Raw genomic sequence first — 25253 nt, 5'->3', positions numbered from 1 at the left:
AATTAAAAGTAACTAAAACTTAAGGCCTAATGAGAAGGAGAGGCAAGTAGGAGGCACAACAATCTCCCTAGATTGAAGAAAAGGGTATCGGAAGCCAGAACCGAGGGGTCGGGGCTGCCACGTCTGTTCCAAGCTCCGAGGGGGCGCTGCGCCACGAACAAGCTGTCATCCTCAAGGAGTCCACTAACCAGGCCGTGATGTTAGCAACCGAGAAGGTGCAGCGGGTCACTATCGACAGGGAGCTGCTTTTTACTTCCCTCTGGAGAGAGGGCCCCCAGGAACCCAGAAGAGAGGCTGCACTTTGAGATCCAGCCGGCAACCACGCAGAAGAGGTAGTGGGTGAGGAGTCGTGGAGAGGAGGTAACTGTCACCCCAAGTTACACAGGCCCATCTGGACCCTTTTGGAGAACTCTTCCTCCTTTTCCAAGACTTGGGCAGCTTTGAATTCTGAGCGTGCAAAGAGCCTCCTCGGAGCTAGCTTCCGAGCCTGAGCTGGGCAGACCCGAGACAAGGGCCTCCGCCTCTCCGCGGGGCCCTCACATCTGTGCGCCACGTCCCCGAGCCTTCCCGGCAAAGATCCTTCGCTGGGCCCTGCCTCGCCAGCTAGAGGGGGTGGGAGAAGAGGCCGTTAACTCCGTTTTCTTTTGCAAACCACCAAACGGCCCTTCATTTTCAAATCGTGAAGCCTGACACGTCCCCCATCCCCTGCCCCGCCCATCAACTTCATTGGAAAAAATTCACAAGTTTAAATGTGATTTTCACAAGTAAGGGCTTTGATAACTGTTACATTCTCAAATCTTCTAAAGCAAAAGGACCTTCTGAATTCTCCGAGGAAAGTGGAATTTGGGGGTGGAACTGGGAAGCAGAGGAAGAGAAGACACGAAAAGCCAACTCTGCGGGGAACGCCCACGAAAGCCCAAGGTGCGGCGCTCGGAGCTGCAACCTAGAGAGCGAGCCCGGGGCGGGGGCGGGGGGCGGGCAGGGCAGGGCGTGGCGAGATTTTGTTTTTGTTTTCAGTGACCCTTTTGATCCGGTTGTAGAAAGTTCATGAGGCCCTCTTTTTGAAGGTTGGCTCATCGAGTGTACTTCTTTGTACCCTTGCACCTAATTTCACTTCGCCTTTAGGCCTAGATGCGCGAGGCCAAGGCCAGAACGGCCGCGCTCCCAACCTCTTCCCTGAACTTGCCGGCCCAGAGCCATTGGCAAGTCGGGTCTCCTTCCTCTCCCGTCGCAGCTGCCGGGATTCCTGGTTTGGGGAGAAAATCCTCATTATTAACCCCTCGACGATCCCTCAAGGAAAAAACCAAGAGGTTGAACATCAAAATGCAGGCTCAGTTGGGACCTTCACGTAGCTGCCCATGGCGGCGAAGGTCACCCCTCCCGGTACATAGGGCGTCCCGGTCCGCCTACCGTGCACCGGCCAGAAGCCCAGGATAGGGAGCAAAGACCCCGCATCCCGCCCCGGCCAGGTAGCACTTCTAGCCCGCTGCTGTTCCGAGACCACCCAGGACCCCAGGCGTCGAGGGAGCAATCTGGAAGGATCTTAGAACAACACGGGAAGAGCATAGCTTGGCTCGCCCTACCTCCCCCCGACACCCCGGGCAGACTGACGGGCGCAGGCCAGACCTCTCCCGAAGCCTCGGACCAGCCTCGGAGGGCGGAAAACGAGATTCAAACCCGCCTATGAGCAGTGGTAGGGGCGGGGGCTGCAGGGGCAGGACTCGGTTTAAGGAACCAACCGCCTCGGTTCGGGGTCCGCCTGCCCGAAGTTGCTCCTGACCACTGGGTTTATTTTGCTTTTGCAGGGGAGGCAGATGTTGACCTCTCTTCTTTGCATGGTCCAGACTCGGCGACATCTCCCCCCAGCCATTTGCTTCCCTGCGCCACCCCCCACCGGGGCGCGATCCCCCGAGTCAGCTCCGCAGGCCTTTAAACCTTCCAGAATGTCACACATGGAAACCTTTAGCAAATGTTTGTTAATGATCATAACAAAGGCATCATTCAAATTAGGCAGGTAATTACTACCAGAAGGACAACCGGGTGCTCGCTTGCTCATCCATTTCTCTCTGCTTTAAACGCCCGAGGAGTTACTGCTCCAAGAACCCCCGCCCCCACCCCCGGCCTGCTTTTCGGGCCCCTTTAAACCGCTCTGAAATGAACTGTGAAGTTACCATTTGTGGGCGGGGAGCGCTGGGGCCCTGTGGACCCGAGACCCTGGCGTGACCGGGCTGGCAGTGTCGCCGAAGCAAAGCAGGCCCTCCTGAGTAGGCTCCCTGCCTCGCCTCCTACCCTCTTGGTTACCTGGTATAAAACTCCGATCTCAAGCTACCTGTAATAATGGCATGAGACCAAGCACCCACTTTTCCTTTACATTCCGCACTCTGATTTGTTGGGGGATCATTTGTCCCCGTTCGTTATCTACAAACATTACGGTATCCTGTTAGCATTCCGAACAAGGGGCTGTTCATATATTTGCCTTCAATGATTTCCTGAAGGAACATGTGGAAGTAATAGCGAGCGGCGCAGTTCCCCGAGCTGGGGATGCGCAAGAGGCGGGCGCGCACAAGAGCAGGGGGAATGGGGCCCCCAGCCCAGCCCCAGGCGCCCTCCTCTCCAGCCTGACACCTCAAGACCCTGTCCTAGTTAGGCGCAGCACTTCGCCCCTTGGAGTACTTCTCTGCGACTCTCCTCTGCCCACTGCCCTGTGTCCACCCTCCTGCTGAGGGAGAAGGTGGTGGCTGTTCGACGTGCCGGTCCCAGCCTGGCCGCCCTGGCCAGTTGGAGAGTGCGTGTGTGAGGGTGGGGGTTGAGGGGAGGATGGAAGACCACCGCCCCCACCCGCAGCAAGAGAATTCAAAAATCAGAGAAAGCCGGGAAGGTGAACGGGCTCCCCTCCCCCGCTCTCTCTCGGGAGCCCCACTCCGCCCAGGTCTGGTTCCTGGAGCGTCAGCGCCCCCTTTCCCTCGCGAGCAGGATCGTTGTCTCCGGACAGCCGTCTTGCCTCGCGCGTTGGGCACAGTCTTTGGGGCTCAGCTTTCAACTCCAGGGCATTCGTAGAGTCCGACCCACGAGGCGGGAGGGAACGCAGGCAGGGTCAAAATGCACCTTCTCCCTGGACGCGGAGGTAGCACACGTGTTGTAGATTCCCCAAATGCCCAAGCCTGAGCTTTTTTGTTCGCGAGATAGAAGCCAGGGCAACCTCGCCCAGATAACCCCGAAAACAAAGGCACGACAAGATAAGTGACTCCAAGTGAGCAAAGGTCATTCTGCAGGAGAACGTTGCAAACCTACGCAGACCCCCCAATTTTTTGTACCCCATTTCAGACTCCATCCTGTCTTTCAAAAAAAAAAAAATAAAAATAAAAAAGGAAAAAAGAAAGAGAAAAGAAAAGAAAGAAAGAAAGAAAGACAAAACCGTCATTGTCATATTGGACTCAACAGTTTGCCTAATCCCATTAAAGGATTAGCAACCACACAGCACTTTCCCTAAGACCCCTGGTTCAATAAGGCGCAAAAACCACTTGGAGATTTCTCCCGAGGGCCCCATTTCTAGTTGGGCTAGGAGTTTCCACGGAAGGGACATCCTCTCCATTTCAGATTTATATTCTCTCTGGGTATTAACTGCAATTTTACATGTTCTTTTTCTACTTTTCAAAGAGAGTACAAAACTACAGTAGTGTAGGAAAATAACCCCCAAATTGGGAGGCAAACTCATTCTGGAAATGATGGGCTGTTTGTAGTTTCACAAAACGTCTTTCCCGGCAGAGCATCAACACCTCCCCTTCTACCCCCCCATCCCATCTGGTCTGCTTCTCCCCGCCCCCCAGTTGTTGTCGAAGTCTGGGGGTTGGGACTGGACCCCCTGATTGCGTAAGAGCGAAAAGCCCAGGCGCAATCTGGAGACTGGGAGACTCCGAGCGCTGGGAGTTGAGAGAAACTTTTATTTTGAAGAGGCCAATGTGGGGGGGGGGGCTTTATTTCCTGACAGCTATTTACTTAGAGAAAATGATTAGTTTTAGAAGGATGGACTATAACATTGAATCAATTACAAAACTCGGTTTTTGAGCCCGTTACAGTTGGAGCTACAAGGAGAGAAACAGAGGAAGGGACCTCAGGAGAGAGTTGGAGGCCTTGGACACCTTTTTGCTCCATGTGTAGGATTTTCATTGCAGAGTGACATAAGAGGAGAAGGTAAGGGAGAAGAAAAAATGATTTTTGTTTCTAAGGGAACTCCCTGATCAGACTCTGGTGCTGGAAGGAGCGAAGTAACTTCAAACTTTAGGCGGTATGAAAAAAAAAAAAAAAATGGAGTGAATTCCGGTTGTGTGTCCAGAGAGTAATTTTTTTTTTTTGAATAAACTTCACTTGGAGAGATAACCATAGAGTTAGAAAGTCTAGGGATTAAGAAACACACACACATTTTCCAGACCTATTTTTAAAAGCTATGTTTTTCTACCAGCCCTATGGCCTCCAAAAGAAATTGTTTAGGCTTACATTTTTGAGGTTTCTTTCGGGAGTGGGGGTGGTATTCGTGAGTACTGGGACGGACACCAAGTAACGCTGGGGGTGGAGGCAGAGGTGTTTGCCCTCTTCTTGGCAGTGGGTCCTGGAAGGCGACAGGTTTTAAATGAGTATTTTCATTCCTCGCCCGCGGTTTGGCGGGACAGCCCTGCAGCCGGCGGTGTGGAGCGCGGCTGGGGGACCGGGGGTGGCGGGGAGAGAAGAGCGTGGAGTGGGGCGCTGGAAGGGGTCCGGGGGCGGGGGAGGCGTGAAGGGCTCGGCTGGAGGAGGCCGGACTTCGGTGCTGGCTGGGTGCACATGGCGCCAGCCGAGCGCGCGTAATTGCTGGACGGCGCTGCGCCTGGTGCGAGCCGGGGCCAGATTAAGCACCGCCGTGGGGCGGCTGCAGGACCAGCTGAGAGGCTCGGGCTTTTGGGAGAGTTCGGGGTGCTCTCTCGAGCGGTGAGGTGCCAGGCAGAGTGGACGCCCACCGGGCAGTGCGCTCGGGTTGCACGCCCTAGCGCGGGGGCGACAGCGGCGGCGCGGGCGGGCGGTCTGGAGTAATGACAAACACATTTGGCCCCGAGTGAAGAAGTCGTCGTCGCCTCGCATTCCAGCAACAGGGATTTGAGGAATTTCTAACTGCACTCCAAGGGGCCCTCATTGTGCGCGGTGGTTCGCCACCCCCACCCGTCCCCGCGCGCCCCTTTCCTCGGTTAATCGTTTCTGCAAAGCCCGGGGCTCTGCCGCGGCTCATTCCCGGCCTCAGGCAGGAAAAGAGGAAAGGTCTCCAGAAAAGTGCCGACCTTCTTGTGAGGAAGTTAGTTAGGGACGACTTGGAACCGGAGAAACTTGGCTGCAGGTAAGACAAAAAGGTGGGAGGCGAACCGCCCTCAGCCTCTCCCTCGGGGCACCCGAGCTCTGTCCCCCTCCCCGGTGTCCCTCTCCGCGCGGGGATGCGTGGCACTCGCCGCCCGCGCTTGTCCTGCGCTGCGTGGTCCTCTCAAGTCGCCCCACTCCTTTCCTCTCCCTGCCGGCTTCAGAGCCGTCTGTGCGTATTCCTCCTTCGCCTGCCGTCTATGCCCAGGGAAATCGGTTTTTACAAGTGAGATTAACTCCTCCCGGCAGCGGGCAGCGCCGGGGGAGCGGGCGGCGTCCATTTGGCTCTGAAACTGGGATCAGCGGTTCTATTCGGAAAGGGTGTCGCCGGCTCAGAGCAAGAGGGAGTGTGGCCCGACCGGAGTGCGGTTGCTGGAGCCAGCCAGGAGCCGGGACCGCCGGGCCAGGTGTGCGGGAGCTGCGGGTAGCCTGGCCTCGCGCCTTGGTCGGGAAGGAAGGGCCGGGCTGGCGGCTGCTCGCGGTCTGTCCCTCCCGCAGCCAGAGAGCGGGGCCCGCACTTCGCTCCTCTGCCCTGCTGAAACTTTAGGATGTGCAGAAAGAGTAAAGGGTGTCTGGAAGAACTTGCCACTCACTTGATCTCCCAGGGTGGGAGGCAAGCACGGATGGCCCCTATCACCTCGGGACCGCCCTGCGCCTGGCCGAGCTGCCTGCAAAAGCCCCGGGCTGGGCGGTGTGGGAAATGGCTTTTTGGCTCCATGGCCGAATTGCTCAACGTTTTGGCCGACTCGCCTCGCCGCGGTCGCTCCCGACCAGAGCTAGACAAGATTTTTGAAGCAGGGGGAGGCATGCAGGGAAAACGAGGCACGACAGTCCTCAGCCACCCATCTCACCGGACTAACGTCCCCGCAGGAGGGGAGGAAGAGGCTCCCAGGGCGTGCGCACCTCACCCGCTGCTGCGCTGGCTCTGATTTTTACCCCACCCTCGTCCCCTCAATTTGTCCAACCTGGACCCTGGCTCTGCGGCGTTGCATCCCCTCCCCCGTCTCTCTCTCTCCTGGGCCTCCTTTCTACAGTCCTCACGATGAGGGGCGCTTCCTCGGCTCCCCGACAGGCGTGGGGCCGACCAGCTTCTCTTTGACGCCTTGGTCAGTCCCTGCTTCGGAGCTCTCGCACAGTCCTGCTTTTGGATTGACCAAGTGCAGCCAGACCTTGCTCACGAGAGCTGGGGGGACGGGAGGGGGGGGGGCGGCGGCACTGAGCCCGTCGCTGGCCCCTGGTGCCCTGGTTCTTGCTCCAGCCCTTGGATCGAGAGGGACTGAAGCAGAGCTCGAGCCTGGGCTCTCAGCTCTCGGCCCTTGGGCCGCTTTCCTCCCGGGACGCGGGCAGGGGAGGGACGCAGGGGAGGGGCATCGGGCCGGCCTTTCCAGCTGCAAACGCGTCTGGCGCCGAGGCGGGCCCGTTTGGTGCCTCCTGGGGACAGACCGTGGGCGGCGCGCCTCGCCGGGACGCGTTTTGGGGACGTGGTGGCTAGCGCCTTCCTGCAGATCCCGGCAGGCGGGACTCCTTCTGACCTCCAGGGAACTGCGACCAGGTTACATGTTGCTGGTGGAAAAGTGGCAATTCTGGGGAAAGAGCTAAAAGCCGGCTCGGTGACCAAAAGGTGCGGCTCTCAGCGTCCCTCGCGTCCAGCTTTCGGGGTCCGCCCGCAGCATCAGCCTGAGGAGGGGATCTTTCGTTCTCGGCCCGGGTGCGAGCTGCAGGGTCGGGGGGCAAATTGCTTCTCCGCACTGCACTCTAGCCCGGGCTCTGCCAATGCCTGTCTTTGGCTGAAGTGGCTCGGCGGCATTTCCTTTTGTTTTAAACTGAACGGCAAAGCAGGCATGGGTTGGAAAAGTAGGCTGTAGGAGGGGATAAAGGGAACCTCGGATTTGGGATACCTCATTCCCTGCCTCCCACTGCAGTCCCTGCTCCCCTGCGAAAAGGGAGCGAGAGGAGCGGACGGGCGCGGGTGTGGCCGGGATAGCACGGCACAGGCGGGTGTCGGCCCAGGTGGGCACCCGGGAAGGCCGGGTTCTTAAAAGCCGCGGGGGCGCGGGCTGCGCTCGCCCCGGCCTCCCCCTGAGCCTCTGCCCACGGCCGTGCGGCTGTCAGGCCCATAGGAGGCGCTGGCGCGCGCCTGTAACCCTAAACCCCTCTGCCCCTCTCCCTCCACCGCGCCCGGCCCCTCTCCCTCCACCCCGCCCGGCCCCCGCTCTGGTCTCAGTCGAAAACAATGCAAGCGCCGAGCGTCGTGCCTGGGGCGCGGCGGCCTCTGCAGCTGTGAGGTCGGGAGCGCGGCTGGCAGGGGCGCGGGTCCCCGGAGCAGCCGGGCGTCGCCACCGATCCCGGGGCGACTGAGCCGCAGAGGAGACGGGAGGGAGAGCGGGCCCCGCAGTGCTTGCGTGGGTGTGGCGGGGTCGGGGGCCGGACAGAGCCAGCGCGGAACCTCCCCGGCGGAGGTTGGCTAGCCGCGGTCCCGACTGCGCTGTCGGGGACCCGGAGCCGGAGCTGCGGGCGAGCGAGCGGGTAAGATTCGCGGGGCTGCGGCGCCCTCTAGCGGGCCCGAAGCGCGTCCGGCTTTGCGCCAGCCCCGGGCGGTCGGCGCCAGGGCAGCAGCGGAGCGCAGCGCTGGGACCCGGGGCCAAACCTGGGCTAACCTGGGCCACCTTTCCCCTGCCCCGAGGCCTCCAGGAGAAGCCTCGCAGACTCTGCGTGGGCCCGGGAGGCGCTGCGTGCACGAGAGGGGGCTGATGTCCCCGGATTTGGGATTGGGAGCGGGGGCGTCATTTTAATTGGATGTGGGAGAAGCGGAGGAAGGTGGAGAAGTCGGGTCCCGCGCGCTCCCGGGGGGGGGGGGGCAGGCGCCGCCTTCCTTGTCCCAGCCCCCCATAAGCTCCCCTGCTGCGCAGGCGGCCGGCTGATGCTTGTTTGTTTTACGACCCTGCGTTGTTGTGCAACGGGAACAGTCGTTTCCAATCAGCCCGCGGTTCTCGGCGGTTCTCGGCAGCCCCCGGCGGGCGGGTTTATGAGGGGTGATCGTGGCCCGGAACGCCGTCGCGGCCCCCGCCCCGCGCGGCCCAGGTGAGCTCCTGCCCCGAGGGGGCGGCAACGCCGAGGTAGCGAGAGCGTGGGCTGCACAGAACCCGAGTGGCGAGTCCTGCTGAGCCGTGGCGGCCTGGCCCGGCAGCGTCGTCTCCCCGGGTCCCGAGGCCCCCCTGCCCTGTCGCACCGCTCCCAGCGATGGTGACTGGTGATGCGCTGCGCGCCCCTCACCAGTTCCCATGGGCCCCCGACCACATTTAGACATTTTCGGAGCAGTGTTCTTATTCTGGCTTCCACTCCATGGGCTTTTAACTGTAGTCACCACGAAACCTAAAAGTGCAACATAAGAATGGAAAAGATTGTAAGTTAAGATTTGGGATATTTTAGCTTAGAATTCGCGTCTGCGTCTCCCCGGACCCCGGGATGCTCGTCCTTGGACCAACACTGCCATCTGCTGGCCACTATCGAGAACTGCCAGGATCCTCCGGGAGAATGGGCTTCGTGGCGATTCCGAGCAAGTAGGGGCATCAGGAGGATGCATTTTTCGCCCATTAGGACCGTAAAAGATCGTGACTGATTTTCTTTTGCTGCAAAGCTACAAGAATCGTCGGACAGTCATCATTTATTTTGTGGACATTAGTGTTGTTTTTCTCCTTAGCTGTTAATCCTTTTCATTTACGTAATGGACATCTGCTTATCAGCGCAGGCCTGTGCTAGGACGGTAGGCAGGGGTATCTGTGTTCTGGTTGCTGAGTGAGGAGACTTAGCGTGGGGGCTTGGGGACCTCAAACCCCATGCTTCAGTGTACTCCAAGCTGCTACGCCCAAGGCTGTCACATTAGGAGTCACGCCAGTTTGGTGGCAATCAAGAGGATGTGTCACTTTCGTCTCCTGTGGTTAAATATCTGGTGCAGGGAGAGGAGAAAGGTTTATGAGCTCAGATTGTCCCATAAAATGCTCCTGTGTAAAAATACTCCAGCCCCCACCCATGCCTGGAATGTCTAACGGAGCTCTGGGAGATCAAAACAACAAAACAGGCCCTGGTGGACTGCGGAGGTCCTGGTAAACACCCTCTGCTGGGAAACGGGGAGAAGCTACCACCAGGGTAGACCTGCACTCGGGTTGCCTGGGCTGAAGTTATGAGACTGAGTTGAATGTTTGTTGCAGAGAAAAAAATAAGATGTGTAATTTTCACAGTTAGAATTAACTTAGGAGAGCTGAAATTAGCTGAACCTCGGAAATTTGAATCTTGAAGTCATCAGTGGTTTTGGGGGCTGTGAGGGAGCCTCCTGTGGCCTGTAATCATGCGAGAGTGGAGTGAAATTCAATATTCTATAGTTTTGCAGCGGGATGCACTGTTTGGTTGGTGATCGGGAAGCTGGCTCTCTAGCTTTGTGAGAAGACTGGTTCTTAGTTCTTCTGGAAATATAGCCTTTGCATTGCTGTCTGTTTGCTCTCTGGCTTTTCACGTTGCAGAGTCATGATCAATGGCTCTTCACTTCTGTTTGCATGGGAGGACATAGCCCCCCCATTAAAGAGAAAGGATAGTACCTGCAATTAGATTTGTTTCTCTGTTTATGTGACTGTGTATATTGGTTCATCCTAAAGTGGTCTTTTTTGTTTGTTTGTCTTTTTAGACAGAGTCTTGCTCTGTCACCTGGGCCAGCGTGCAATGGTGTCATCACAGCTCACTGCAACCTCAAACTCCTGGGCTCAAGCAATTCTGCTTCAGCCTCCCAAGTGGCTGGGATTACAGGCTCATGCCACTACGCCAGGCAGCTAATTTTTCTTTTTTTTGTAGAGATGCAGTCTCGCTCTTGCTCAGGCTAGTCTTGAACTCCTGAGGTGATCCTTCTGCCTTGGCCTCCCAGAGTGCTAGGATTACAGGTGTGACTTGGCCCTAAAATAGTCTTTATAACTATACCAGGCTGGAGGTAGCAAGGATAGGAGTGAACTGCTGGCGTGGCAGAATCAGGGTTCAGATCCATTTCTCCAGTAGACAGGAGATGCAGGGGAAGTCATATGGCCTCTGGAGCCTCACTATCTTTCATAGGAAGAAGTTGAAGTAGCTACCTCTGATATGCTTCTCATCTAAAATATCTTAGAAGTCTGCAGAAAAAGAGTCAATGTGAAAACCAAACCACTTTCAATTAAACTGTCTAGTTTAATCTTTATAATATAATGCAGTAGGGCAAGCACACTAGTCAGTTCTTATTAGTCCCAATTTACAGAAGAAAAGACTGAGGTTCAGAGTGGATCCCAAAGTGTCATATTTGGGATCAGTACCTAGGCCAGTCTGATTTCCATCATATCTTCTGAGAGAAAGTATGAGAAGGACAAGAGGATGGGGAAACCACAAGTCACCTGCCTGACAGCGAACATGGCAGAGGCCTCTTTTCCCGGTTTGTTTCTCTAACTGTGGCAAATGCTTTTTGAGCTGTGATTCCAGAGGATTGAGGCTGAAGTTCAACATGTAGTTGGTGTGAGAAAAATAATTATGATTTAAAGAAAATGATTTGTATAAAATCCATTGTTCCTCCCTGCAAAGTGGTTTGTTCACAGTGACTCTTACGGTACCATGTTCTTTAGAATTTGGATCCTTCGTCACTTACGCTTGCAAATCTGACTTTTGGATGAGCTCCAGGATAGGAATTACTAATTAAGGATGAGTGTTTACTCCCAGAGTAGAAAAGTGTCGGCAATAGCAAGACTCACTCTCAGATTCTCAGCACGGGGCCAGCAGGCGAGGGAGGCGTCCGTCTCTCTCGTTGTTCTCCATTACCTCCCTGTGGGGCAAACACTCTGCCGTTATTCATGAGTAAATTGTCCAACTTACAGATGAGTAATGACATGAAACTTCACAAATACGCCTGGATTTCTGGCCAGGGAACCAGTGTTATCAGAGAAGGGAGTTGGAAATCTTAAGCAAACACATGTTGATTCTCAGCATTTGCATCATTATCGCTTGCACAGGGGCCCTGTTTTCATTGCCCACTTTGTGTGTCAGTAAATAATCCTCCCTGGCAGCGGGTCCACCATATCTGGATGCACAGAAGGAAATCTGGTGGGGCCTGGCCAGGGCAAAGCGCTCCTGAGAGCCTGCGCTGCAAAAGCAGCGAGCCCCTCTTGAGCTCGGGAATACTTTCAAGATGCATCGTTGGCAAGCCTTGCTAAAGAAATGCAGGATATAGATGTGATAAAACCCAAGACATCAAGCTGGCTCTGGAGGCCTCTTTTGAAGTTTGCTAAGTGGATTATCGGTGGGAGGCTGATATTTATATGAACAAACACACAGGCGTTACTGCTAATTGTGGTAAATCAGGCTGGCCAGCCTGGCTCTGGGGTACCCCCCCCCGCCCCCTGCTGTGCCCGCCACGGCAGCAGCGTGGAAACCCTGCATCCCGGGCACATGCCAGGAACCTCAGGAGCCATCAGCCAGTCAGCACTGTGCAGACTGCATTTGGGTCACAGTGCTGCAATGATGCTGCTCCTGCTGTGTTGAGCAGAAAAGGAAGGGGGGCTAATTTGCATTAGGAAATAGTGGGGTGGGGGGTGCAGGGGCGGGACGTGGCTGAAACGCCTGACGTCCCTTGAGAGAGCCCATATGGTGAAGTGAAGAGAACATAGCTTTTGCATCGTTTGGATCATGCAGAATCCTGGCTCTGCCACCATCTGTGTGACTTCAGGTCATTTGCGAAACGTCTCTGAGCCTTGACTGCCCCTTCTTAAAATCAACTTCAAATAATCACAGGGTTATTCTTGACAAACACAGCATAGACAGGAACACTTTGGCTTAGTAAATAATGGTTTCTCTGTAGTGTGCAATGATGGCGCCTGTGAATAGCCACCGGACTTCAGCCTGGGGGCAACAGAGCACGACCCCCCATCTCTAAATAAATAAATAAAATACATAAATACAATTTTAAAAAATTAATGGTTTCTCATTCTCTCCTTTTCTTTTCCTTTCTAACCCACCCCCTTCCCATTCCACCATTCTATCTTTCACTCTGTCTTTTTTCCTCCTCTATTTTCCTGGTGGAATTCAGTAAAGCAGAAATCTGATTTTTGCAAGTAGGCTGCCTTGAAGCAAACATACATGATCAGACACCACCAAAACTGCATTTAGGCTGTTCATTACTGGATCCTCTCCAACCAACCAACCAAACAAACCAACCAACCCCAAACCCCCAAAACACAAAACCACAAAAACCCAGCAACCCAACTAGGGGTACACACAGGAACCCATTAAATTTTTCTTTTCTTTCCTTTTTTTAAAAAGACATTTTACTCAGAAATCATGTACGCGAACCTTCGTTTTCAAAGTAAGTAATGGAACAAATGAAGTCCCCCTGGGCTCACGTCATTGCGTGAGCTGGGCAGCAACCCGGGGGTGCAGCGCATCCCAGGCCGAGGCAAAGGTGGAGCTTTGTTACGGGTTATCGCAAAGCTTGGGCCCCTGCAAGCCCACTTTTTGCCCACTTCTTGCCCTGTTAGTATCATATGGACATTAAGTTTCAATCTCCATTTCCCAGATGTTTTTGTAGGAAATCGGAGAGTTCTCGAACCTGGTTTGTACGGGTGTTGTTACCCTAACACGGAAGCAGATGATCAGCCTCCAGTGAATCGCATCCTACCGTCTGCTGCATCCTCTCCACACGGGAATTTAGCCGCACTTTTCTCTCCCATTTTCCCTCCCTTGGTCTCTTCATTGCTGCCTCCTCCTTTCGTGCCCGTCCCGTGACTGCCCACGCCTTGTTAGGCTGGCTGGGAACCCGTCGGGTTCTGGGACAGTTCCTACGAGAACCCGGGCAGGCAGCCCTGGTCTAAGCCTGGGACGTGGCTCTGTATGACAAAGGCCTCCTCTAGGGGACATTGGCTGGTGGGAGTTTCAAAAACTCTAGATCAGAATGATGCTTAACTATTAAGGCATTTGTTCCCTCCCAAGCAACTTTTTAAAAAGCTGTAGAGGATGTGACCTCGTTATGAATGGAAAACCGGGCAAGTGGCGACCCATTTCGGATGCAAACAGCTCTAGTTTGGAAGTTGAGAAAATGTATGCGTTCATTTCTTGGTTTTTCACGTTCCTAATTTAACTAGTGTAGAAGGAACAGTTCTCCTGTACTCTTGGACACGTTCTGGGACTTTTCGGAATTTGAAGGGTGCAGCAACCACAGAGGGTCCAGCTTCAGCCGCTCCTGTCGTGACCTCGGGGCCCCTCGTGCTCTCAGGCATCTTACTGTTTGAAATCTTAAACTTGGGATTTTTTTTTTTTTTTCTAAAATGATGCTGTTAATGTTTTCCATTATGCAGAGCACAAAGAGAAGTAGGCTCAAGGGTTGTTTCTAGTGGCTAATGCTGTTTCTGTTTGACTTTTTTGACTTTTGCAGTTTTCCAGAGCTATGGGGACTTCCCATCGGACGTTCCTGGTCTTAGGCTGTCTCCTCGCAGGTACGGATCCCAGTCCTCTCTGTGTCTGTTCCCCTGGGTGCCTTGTTTTCTAAGTTCTGTGTTCCGGGGGTTTGCACAGTCCAAAAGAGTGAAGAGGAATAGAAAATTCACAGGACGTCGTCTAGAATGACCACAAACCCCCACCTCCCTTTGCTGTATGCACTGATGCCATTTCATAAAGAATGCTCTCCAGTGGCAGTTTTTGTGTACGGATAATCTTGGCATTGAAATGTTGTCAGTAATAATAGTCTAAATTCACTCACAACCTTTTTCCTGTTCCTAGGACAAGCGCTTCCAGTAGACAGGGGTCAGATAAATACAAGACTATCTGGCTGGGTGCAGGGATATGCCTCTAGTCCCAGCTACTGGGGCGGTTGAGACAGGATAGCTTGAGGCCGGGCGTTAGAGGCTGCTGTGCGCTATGAATACCCACTGCATTCCAGCCTGGGCAACAGAGCAAGGCTCTGTCTCTTAAAAATGTTCAAAGGAGATAAATAGAAAATTCTTGCCCAGGAAATCATTCCTTTCTTAACAAAAGATGCTTACCTTGCTTCACGATCTCAGAGCCGCCTTTACCTTTCTCTTGGAATCCAGTTGGTAGGTGAGTGCTTGGCTCTTGGAAAATCTTATCAACTCTTTTCCACCAGGAGGATGCCACTGTGGCCATCTGTTGAAATATTTATTGGACTTGCTTAGTTTTCACCCACATATTTATGTGTTGCCGATGTTCACCGTGAAACCAGTGCTTCTCTAGTCCGAGGGGTTAACTCAGCTCGTTAGTGTCTTTAAGTCTCATCTATTTGAATATGGTGGAATTGAGCAAGACCAGAGGGTTAGTGGGTCTAAGCTGCACTAAGTGTACCCCAACTGCAGGGCAAGAGGTGATCCAGATGCACTTACGATTCCTGTCTTAACAAGCTTCAGGAATCACGGTGGTCACGTCCTGAAGTCTGGTGGAATTCCCCCATCAGGCTCCAAGGGAGGTTAGAGACCATTAATTAATAATTAATTAAGTCATAATAGCAATTCTATCAGTTTTAGAGACAAAGGAAGCTAGGCTAAAATTTGAGGCTCTGAGATGAACTTAGAGTTTTCACTCTTGGGCTTTACTCATTATTTGTGAGTTAAAGTCGACATCATCCTACTTGGGTCCTGGAAGTCATCCAGGAGGGACAGCACACCAGAGGGATGTTAGCAATTGGAAGATACATAATTCTTGAGCACAGATCTGCTTTGGGCTTTGTTCAGCCTATCTCCCTGCCTCTCATCCATTATTTTTTTTTTTATTTTTTTTAACTCAGGGAAACCTCTGCAAGGAATGTGGTTAGTAAACAACCGTATGTGCTTGCATCTCTGCCATCTTGGGAAATTTTGTGGTCACGCATAAGAGTCTGAAATATGGAATTGGAATCGGGCTCCTCGATCCATTTGACTGTTTGGAGGGGTGGATCTAGGGGGGGCATGGTGGGGTTACTGAGGCCTTTGGAACGTTTGCTGCTCTTAGCAGATGCAGAGGCTGTTATAAGGGGACGCCTTTCATGGGCGTCCAGGCTAACGGATTTTTGCGTAGACACGGTCGTTGTTCATAGAAGCCGCTACTGTTGCCTCTCTCAGTGCTCCGGGCGAGCCCGTCCTCTCTGGCTGCCTCCTATTCAGAGCATGTTTCCTTTTCCAGGGCCGGGCCTCATCCTCTGCCAGCTTTCAGTACCCTCTATGCTTCCAAATGAAAATGAAAAGGTTGTGCAGCTGAATTCATCCTTCTCTCTGCGATGCTTTGGGGAGAGTGAAGTGAGCTGGCAGTACCCCATGTCTGAAGACGACAACCCTACCGTGGAAATCAGGAATGAGGAAAACAACAGTGGCCTGTTTGTGACCGTGCTGGAAGTGGTCAACGCCTCGGCAGCCCACACCGGCTTCTACACTTGCTACTACAACCACACTCAGACGGAGGAGAACGAGCTCGAAGGCAGGCACATTTACATCTATGTGCCGGGTGAGTCGGCTGCGTCCCGTGGACCGAGCCTGTGGCTGTGCTGTCTCTCCTGTTAACTGCACTACGATTCTTTATTTCTTTATTTTTATATTTATTTTTTTTTTAGAGACAGGGTCTTGCTCTTGCTCAGGCTGGCCTCCAACTGCTGAGCTCAAGGGATCCTCCCGCCTTGGCCTCCCAGAGTGCTAGGGTTACAGGTGTGAGCCACCTCACCTGGGCCATGGTTTTTTAAAAATATAAAAATAATAAATACCTATTGGAGAAAATTTGAAAAATAGAGGCGCACACACACACATAAAGACCATTTGTAATGTCGTTATCAAAAAATATTTATTGGCAACATTTCACAGCTGTATTCAGTTTTGAAAATCATCTTTATTAGGGCATGTCCTTTATTGGTATTGTGTAAAAAGTCTGGAATGTACTCCTTTCTGTTCAGTTCGATCAAGTTGAATAAATATTTACAGTGTGTCAGGCACTGTGTTGAGCGTTGGGGACACAAAAATGAATAGGTAGGCCCTGCCTTGGAGTTTCTGATAGCTCATTATCATAGCTTCTAAATAAACACCCGATTTGGCAGATTTTACTCTTGATAAATGAGAAGGGATTTTTTTTCTTTTTAATTAAAATTTAGGGGTAGTCCCATACTAATGATGTCATTGGGTGTCCTCTGAGAAGCACATAGGATTAAGCATGCCGGGCTTTCATTAGGGGAAGGCCTATGAGAGGATGAGGTGGGGTTGGCAGAGGCCGGGAGAGCTGACTGACTGCATGGCCAGCGGGGCCCTGAGTGACGGGAGAGGGCAGGAAGGAGGGCGGATGAGTCTGACGCTGTGCTGGAGGAGGGAGGTGTAGCAGCCCTGCAGCCCCTGGTACCCAGTTCTGCTCGGTCAGTGGCGGGAAGCATCCCCGGGGGGCGTGGCCTTGGGTATGGTGGGTTTCGTGGCCAGGCCTTGGGCAGCTGTGCTCCGTGTTGTTGGAGGAATGTGTGGCGCTTTCTCACAGCTGGGCGTGGCCGTGAGCTTGAGATCCATCTGGGCCGCCTCCCACCCAGCATCCCCTGTGCACTCCCTTGGGATTCAGTATCTGTGTCTCTGTCTGTGTCCGTTGCCTTCTGCTGGGGACAGCTGTGCAAGGAGAGACCCTGATGTGACTGAAGGTGCGTGATGGTAGGGAGACTAGCATTTTAAAGGAAGCCCCGGTGGGCGTGTTACGGATCTCAATCTGTCTATTTTAACCTGAAATTAACTTGCGGCTTGGTTTGCTGAAATCTTTGCTAACGGAATTCAAGAATTTGGAACTCCAAACACAAATTTGAGTGATGGCAATTTCAGTAGGTAATTGAGTAAATTAAAGAGAACTATAGCTAGAATACTTGCTTTAAGAACAAAACATAAGCTATTTACAATTCTTACCATCCTTGTTGTTTTGGGAGAGGTCAAGTTAGGGGGATTCTTCCAGATTATGTTATTCTACCTTTCTGCCTTTTATTCTTCAGTTTTTTAATGGGCTTCCTTTCCTGTCCTCCCTAACTATGGGCCTCCCCAAGGATTTAGAACTTTCTTCACTTCTTCATGATACTTCTTATCCATATGAACCTTCCTTCTTAATGATAAAAAAATTTTGTTTTGGAAAGGTTGGGTATTAGAGCATCACCCTAACTTCATTGACACTTTGGTTCCTTCAGCAAAATCTTTTCAGTGTGGAGGGATTTTCTCCTTGTAGGGAAGAGACCAGCAGGAACGTGGGTTTGTTAAAGGTACAGGAGTCCCGAAGTTCTGATCCACCTAACATTGTACAAAAATTCTTCTTGTTCCCTCCCCCCAACCCCACACAAACACTGCCCGAGTAGCCCCTGCATTGCTGTCCAACAGCAATCTTTTCATGGCAATAATGGAGAATTAGGGGCCCTTTCTGCAGCTGATGTTTGTTACCATAGTAGCTTAAGTAGCTGGTTTTCTTTTGGAAAGGAAATGTCAAGCTATGGAATTATACATTTTATGTACTAGTCAAGGGATTACTTTTTCATAAATAAATTTGTTTTAGTTCTCAATGGTAATGACTATAGGTGACAGGAGTTTTTAAAAGCATTCCATAATTTAAAAATTATGAATATTTTTTCTTGTTTTGAACAGAGCTGGACTCTATCATCTTATTGTCCACTTTTGGTTTTAGTTGTTGCTTCAATTTGATCTAGATTACTGGCTAGTATTTACATTTATCATTAGTATTTTTTGTTAGGGTAAATGCAATTTGGTATCATTCATACTTTAAAGTCACCTCCTAGCCGTCACAGGTTAGGCTGATTAACGTCAGTGGGGCAAATCTTCTGGATATATGTGTAAAGATGGAACTAATGCCTAATAGAGTCTTCTTTCTTTTTTAAACCACAGACCCGGATGTAGCGTTTGTACCTCTGGGAATGACAGATTATTTAGTCATCGCAGACGATGATGATTCTGCCGTCATACCTTGTCGCACGACTGATCCTGAGACCCCCGTGACCTTGCGTAACAGTGACGGGGTGGTACCTGCCTTCTATGACAGCAGACAGGGCTTCAATGGGACCTTCACTGTCGGGCCCTATGTCTGTGAGGCCACTGTCAAAGGAAAGAAGTTCCAGACCATCCCATTTAATGTTTATGCTTTAAAAGGTACTTGTACCCTCTCTCTCTTTTAAATAAGAGTAATAGGCAAAATCATCAGATGTATGTAGTTTTTTTTTATTTTTCAAATCACCATCCCTGGTGTTAAGAGACCCTGAATTCCAATTTGGGGATTTAGGACCCTACCTAATACAATGTCAGGCTGACCTCTGTGGCTATAATAATACTAAGCTTAAAATTACTAAAGGCTAAAGCTTGCTTACCCCCGTAAGAATTCATGTTTCATCAGTGGACTTCAAAATACTGTAAGGAATTCTTCCTTGCATAAGCCTCTTACTGTTTTATCCACATTCCTGACTACAGCAGCCCTAAAAACAAACATATGCCTGGAGAGGTTGGATGTCTAGGTTAATTTTAGTAACTTAAGAAAAGTGATTTCAATTGGAGGAAAGATTGTCATTGTAGACTTCATTCCTTTGATGGCAGTGGTTAGCATAAATGGGGAAGTATCACACACTCTGGGGTCAACAGATCTGAGCACTTACCCTATATGGAGCAAGAGGATGCCGTGGTAAAATCAGAGCCTGGCTTATCTCATGATGGGGTAGGGGGGGAAGTGCCTAGAGCAGTGTGGGTCCGTAGAGGTGGGCTGATTAAATGAATAAACACATGGGTCAAGGTGATTGCAGGAGAGTATGGCCATAACTGACCCAACTGCTCAGGAATGTGGTGTTCTGTTTAACTGGAATTCATTTTTACTGTTAATGACTTTGTATTTCTGTATTATCACTACATGCCAAATTGTATCCCAATTCAAAATCAAGACTTCGGAGACTTTCTTGATTTTTGTCTTGATCAAACTGGTTTGCAAATTATTTTTTTAGAATTTTCTTTAAAAATAACAAAGAAACCCAAACCTTACAAGATCCTGACTGTCCTATGGGTTTTTAGGTCCTTGTATTTGTTCTCTTTTCTAGCAACATCAGAACTTGATCTAGAAATGGAAGCTCTTAAAACTGTGTATAAGTCAGGGGAGACAATCGTGGTCACCTGTGCTGTCTTTAACAACGAGGTGGTTGACCTTCAGTGGACGTACCCTGGAGTGGTGGTAGGTCCCCCCGACGTGGCGTGGCTTTGGGCAGGGCGCAGCAGGGCTCAGAGACCTGGGCTGAGTTCTGTCTGTCACTGACCTTCTCTAGACCTTAGCTTCCCATCTCTACAATGAGCACATTTGACTGGATGGCCTGTAAGGCCCCTTGATCAGTGGGAGAGTTTGAGATGATAATAGCCGCACCAGGGCCTTCAGAAGGCATAAAGAGCGTGTATCGAGTCTTCTTTTTCAGAAGTCAGAAAGAAATAGGAAGGTCCTGTGGCAACACGATAACAACCCAAAAATTAGAAAAAGCAAAAAGCGGTTTTCTCCCCCTTCTGCTATAGAAAGGCAAAGGCGTCACCATGCTGGAGGAGATCAAAGTCCCGATCATCAAGTTGGTATACACGTTGACGGTCCCCGAGGCCACGGTGAAAGACAGTGGCGACTACGAATGTGCGGCTCGCCAGGCTACCAGGGAGGTCAAAGAGATGAAGAAAGTCACTATTTCCGTGCATGGTACATTCCGCTTTCTAAAATGCCAGTCGTCCACGCTGCTCGGGATGCGTATGCTGCTCGGTAATCATTGTTTAACGGAAACTCTTCCCTGTGCAGAGAAAGGATTCATTGAAATCAAACCCACCTTCAGCCAGCTGGAAGCTGTCAACCTGCATGAAGTCAAACACTTTGTGGTGGACGTGCGGGCCTACCCTCCTCCCAGGATATCCTGGCTGAAGGACGACCTGACTCTGATCGAAAATCTCACCGAGATCACCACGGACGTGGAAAAGATTCAGGAAATAAGGTAAAGAAACACCCTTCCCAGGTATGCCTTTTTTTAGTGTGTGTCCCTGGGTAGACTGAGGTTTGTGTATGTTTTACAACCTAAGCCAAAAGTCAGTCTATAAAACGTGGCCGTCTAAGAGATGCTTGAAATCATAATCCCTTTAATTATAACATTGCAATGTGGTAATAGTATTCTGGTAAGTATTTAATGATAAAATGAGAAGAAAGAAGAATTAAGATGCTCTGCCCCCCAGTGAAAGACGGGTCACCAGATTCAGCTAGGGCTGGAGGAGAAAAGTCAAGTTGGACCCACTGGGATGGAATATATTCCTTCATGTTCATCGTCCATATTGCAAGTGGCCATGGATGGTGGTTTTCCTTGAGAGGCAATTAGCACGTAAGCTTACATGGAACAAAACATCGTTGACTTAATTTGGAACACGTTTGCCCCAGTGGAGGCCTCCACAGGACATAAGAAGAGAGCCTGGCTAAATTTGGTCAGGAGAGAGATGTACAGTGACTCATCTGGGATCCTCGCCTTTTGACCAGAGTGGTAGATCGCTCTCCTCTCGTAACTAGTGTGGAGTTTGGGGCAAGTCACCAGTCAGCCTCAGTTTCCTCATCTACAATGTTGGATAAGCGATATCTCATGTCCTTCAAGGCTAGGAATTGGATCAGATGATATATCTTGAGGTCTCTTGCAGTTTTTTATTTTTTTTATTTTTTTTTTTGAGACAGAGTCTCACTTTGTTGCCCAGGCTAGAGTGAGTGCCGTGGCATCAGCCTAGCTCACGGCAACCTCAAACTCCTGGGCTCAAGCGATCCTCCTGTCTCAGCCTCCCGAGTAGCTGGGACTACAGGCATGCGCCACTATGCCCGGCTAATTTTTCTATATATATATTTTTAGTTGTCCATATAATTTTTTTCTATTTTTAGTAGAGACGGGGTCTCGCTCTTGCTCAGGCTGGTCTCGAACTCCTGACCTTGAGCGATCCACCCGTCTCGGCCTCCCAGAGTGCTAGGATTACAGGTGTGAGCCACTGCGCCCGGCCCTCTTGCAGTTTTAAGCTAGGACTAGAATCCAAGAATCAGAAGGTGCATCTTGAAGGGCCCAGCGAATTCAGCCCTATACCATTTTCAGAAATCATCCCAGAGAGACAAAAGTCAGTCCTATATTTCAGGCCTTCAGGAAAGGGGAGAACAGAACCTTTCTCTTCCGTTCACTTAACCTCAAGATTTGCTTTCTTCTTTCTGAACTAAATTCCACGTGTAATCGAGAAGCAGTGTCTGAGCAATGGGATTTTACGACTTCTGGAGAACAGCAATGGGCAAATGGAGTAGAATACTGAATCTGGAAGGCTTTCTGATGATGTGACATGAAGGTGCACAAAGAGGTGGGGAGCTCCCACCTGGAACTTTCCACGAGGCTGCGAGGCCAGAGAGGTGTGGGGTACGCCTGGCACAGCTAACGCTTCAAATGCGTGCGTGAGCACTGTCTGCAATGGCAACTTCGCCAGAACTGAGTGGTTCTGGAAAGCTGTCTGCTAGGGTGATATCAGAATCCTTCAGCATGTATTTTTCTCGTTCCTCTTATGGCCCAGAGAATACAAGGATGGACATGGTGGATGGGGCATCTGGCTTAAAGCTCGTGGACCCACTGGCTTTCTTGGCTGAACAAGAAGGAACAATGAATGACAGAGGACCTAAGGGGACTCTGAGGAAATCCAGTCCTGAAGCTCATCCAGCGTCGGGCAGCAGAGGAAAAGTCAGCCCGGCCCACTCTCCTCACAGGTCCTAGCGCCCAGCATTTGCAGAGTGCTTTTGTGCCTAGGAAATGCTTTCACGTACATTTAATGACTCCTCAGAGTGACTGTGCTGCGTGTTGTTATCACATTTTACACATAGGGAAACTGAGGCATGGAGAATTTTAATGAGAATATCCATGGTCTTCTCACTCCATGAGCAGTGCGCTCCTCCATTCTAGTTGCTTCTCCACACTGTGATGATTTATAAAGGACAAGCAAATGGGAAAATACTGTATTTATGTGCACACACACAGAGCCAAGTGCCATTTGTAATACATGAAAGAAATCTTCTGGGGAAACTTTCCTCCAATAAAGTTTGACGAGGTGTATTTTTTCTAACTTATTTTTTTGAATAGGTGGTAGAATCCCATGCTTTAAAAAGGATCAGACATAAAGAGGATGCACTGTGAGAAGCCTCACTCTACTCCTGTCTCTGCCTGTTCAGTTCCTCCCTCCTCCCCAGAGGGAAGCACCCTTATTAGCTTCATTAGGTGCTTATGAAACCTTCGAGTTTCTTTAAGCAAATCCAAGCAAGTAGGAATGTTCTATCCTGGAGACCTTCCCGTGTCGATACGTAGAGGATCTTTGTTCTTTCCTCCATTGTGTTTTTGGCTGAACCACCGAAACAATGGATATTTAGGGGAGACAAGTATTTTTTTACAAAGGTAAAATCAAGAGTTTTTGAAAAAAGAGAAGCCGGTAGCTGTGTTCATTTCCATTCAGAAGTCAGGCCTTAGTAGAACCGATGGCTCTTGGAGAGGGCCACTGCTCATCTCCGAACGTCTGGTTTTCTCTCTCAAGACATGTGTCTGTGATTCAGACCTTCAGTGTGTGGAAAGCATATCAAGAATCCCAGGAAAGAGATGACACAGATGAGAAAACAAAAAGATGTTTTGACTTTTTAAAAAAATAAAATTTAAATTAAAACTGTCATTGCTTCAATGACGGGAATTTATTTAGCTACTGCTTGTTGAAACAAAATCCTTTTCTCTTAAGGTATCGAAGCAAGTTAAAGCTGATCCGTGCTAAGGAAGAAGACAGTGGCCACTATACCATTGTAGTTCAGAATGAAGACGATGTGAAGAGCTATACGTTTGAACTGCTAACTCAAGGTATGCGAAGGCAGTAGGGAGGGGATGCTAGCTCAGCTAACGAGGTGATCAGTGTCTCCCAAAGAGCCTGGCATTTTCTCACAGGTTGTGGAGGAAAAGCAACACTTAAGGGGAGAAATGGGGACTGGAGATGTCACATGTCAGGGATAGCTTTGTTGGACTCATGGATTTAGGTATTTCTAGGAGGTTCTGGGTTACTCTGGAGCAGTCTGACTGGGAATTCCCAGGTTCCACCAGCTTTCTTAGCACCTGTTTCTCAACATGGTGCCTCCAGTTCTGAGGAGAGGGAAGTGATGCTTTTTGGTCCAGATGATCTTTAATCGTTCCGGAGAGTTTTGCTTGGCTTCTCTTGTGGACACTGTACGGTGTTCCCTGCCAGAATGGAGTGTCCAGGTCCATTTACATTCGAGCCCAGCACCTGTTCACTGAGTCCCCACCGGGTGCCCCGTACTGTCCTAGGTAGGCTCATTTGAGTCTCGCAGTGAGTCTGTGATACAAGTATTAGTGTATCTCTAACTTCCTGGACCCCAGATTAAAAAGAGAATCTTTAAAATCTACTAATATCCCACAGCTGCACTTTGGTGGATGCTGCTTTGGATTATTCCTCAGCGGAATCCATTAGTTGGATTCTAAGCTATAACATGATTTTAGGAGCCTCCTTGCCTTTCAAGCCAAATAACTGCGGGAACTTTTCACTTTCTTCACTCCAGACTTAAAACATCCCAGGCGTAAGTCCCAAAACACCGAAACTACGAAAATGCTCTTAACCAAGTGGGTCTGTCTCAACGGGGGTGTCACTTGTACAACTGGTTTCAGCCCCTCGAGGGCGACCCCAGTCCCCCGTGTACAGGTTCTGAACGCACGTCCCTCTCGTAGTGCCTGCAAGTTCTGGAACACGGACTCTTCCGTTCTGACCTCTGTCCACCTCTTGCAGTGCCCTCGTCCATCCTGGACTTGGTCGACGACCACCACGGCGTGACGGGGGCGCAGACCGTGAGGTGCACGGCCGAAGGCACACCCCTGCCCGATATCGAGTGGATGATCTGCAAGGACATTAAGAAGTACGGGAACCAGATGTTGCTTCTTCTTTTGTGGTCAGAATGCCTCTCCCTTGACACAAGGGGCCTCAAATGCATTTTAGTTCTTCTTTTGTTGGCCTTTTTTGGGTATTCGTGATTCGGATTTGGCCTAAGGCCCGTGCTACTTACAGATGACAAGATAGGGTTCGGAACAGGGACCGCAGCTCGGGGCGTGGGTGTGTGCTCAGGAATAGCTGCGGGAGAAGGCCCGTGGCTCTCATCAGACTCTCAAAGGGTCTCTAATCTGAAAAAGGATGAATTTTAAGAACCACTATCCTAAGAAAATTTTTACTACCCTGGCCCACATTTTTACCTCACATTCCTTATTTGGTGAACTTTGGTGGCTGGCCTGGCACGTGAACATAAATGACAATAGTGCCCTGTGACTGCTCCTGCCCTCCTGCACCCAGGTTTGGTGGCAGTTAAGTCACCAGCTCCTCCTTCCTCCCCCGATTCCACAACTTTCTAAATGGACACGTGAGCTACACGTTCACACTTCACGCATGGTGACGGTTTCTGTCTAGAAACTTCCATTGTTTCTTCCTGAAGGCTGAGACTTCTAGTCCTACCCTCTCCTGGGGCTAACGGGCGTGGGCTTGGATGTTGGCTGGAGCTTTGGTAGATTCCAGACTGGAGCTGGAATCTAGGTCTTTGCTCCAACCCTGGTGACACCTCGGGGGCTCTAGCCAACGTGGGTGGTGAGAAGGGAGGGTGGGCTCCAGGCCTTTTTGAAGGGGTGGAAAATTGGAATCCCCAAACCTGCTTGAAGTTTAGCCATTCAGTTTGCTCGTAGGTTCAAGGTTGGGGAATGGTCACCATATTTTATTAAACTCATTTCTCTTTGCCTCCTTCATAAACAGTTAGCTTTCAGTTATTCACGTGTGGGTTATTCCCTCCTGAGCATGTGCAAACAG

General features: G+C 50.8%; 1 protein-coding gene across 3 annotated transcripts in view; it reads left to right on the top strand.

Annotated features, from left to right (window-relative positions):
- Positions 1-4068: 4068 nt before the first annotated feature.
- The window catches only part of PDGFRA (platelet derived growth factor receptor alpha), a 41066-nt gene continuing 19881 nt past the window's right edge, over positions 4069-25253 (top strand). For 2 of the 3 annotated variants that reach the window (XM_069458380.1, XM_069458382.1), the window contains exons 1-9: positions 4069-4191; positions 13808-13868; positions 15544-15861; positions 18255-18515; positions 19445-19575; positions 19905-20076; positions 20173-20362; positions 23145-23260; positions 24195-24321. In XM_069458380.1, the coding sequence (XP_069314481.1) occupies positions 13820-13868; positions 15544-15861; positions 18255-18515; positions 19445-19575; positions 19905-20076; positions 20173-20362; positions 23145-23260; positions 24195-24321 (1364 nt within the window). In that variant the 5' untranslated portion in view covers positions 4069-4191; positions 13808-13819. Of the gene's footprint in view, positions 4192-13805; positions 13869-15543; positions 15862-18254; positions 18516-19444; positions 19576-19904; positions 20077-20172; positions 20363-23144; positions 23261-24194; positions 24322-25253 lie in introns of those variants that run through there. The other variant, XM_069458381.1, reaches the window with a different exon arrangement.

Source organism: Eulemur rufifrons, chromosome 24, assembly GCF_041146395.1.
Source record: "Eulemur rufifrons isolate Redbay chromosome 24, OSU_ERuf_1, whole genome shotgun sequence".
Taxonomy (NCBI): Eukaryota; Metazoa; Chordata; class Mammalia; order Primates; family Lemuridae; genus Eulemur; species Eulemur rufifrons.
Note: the sequence above shows the minus strand (reverse complement) of the source record. Positions and strands in the feature narration are given on the sequence as shown.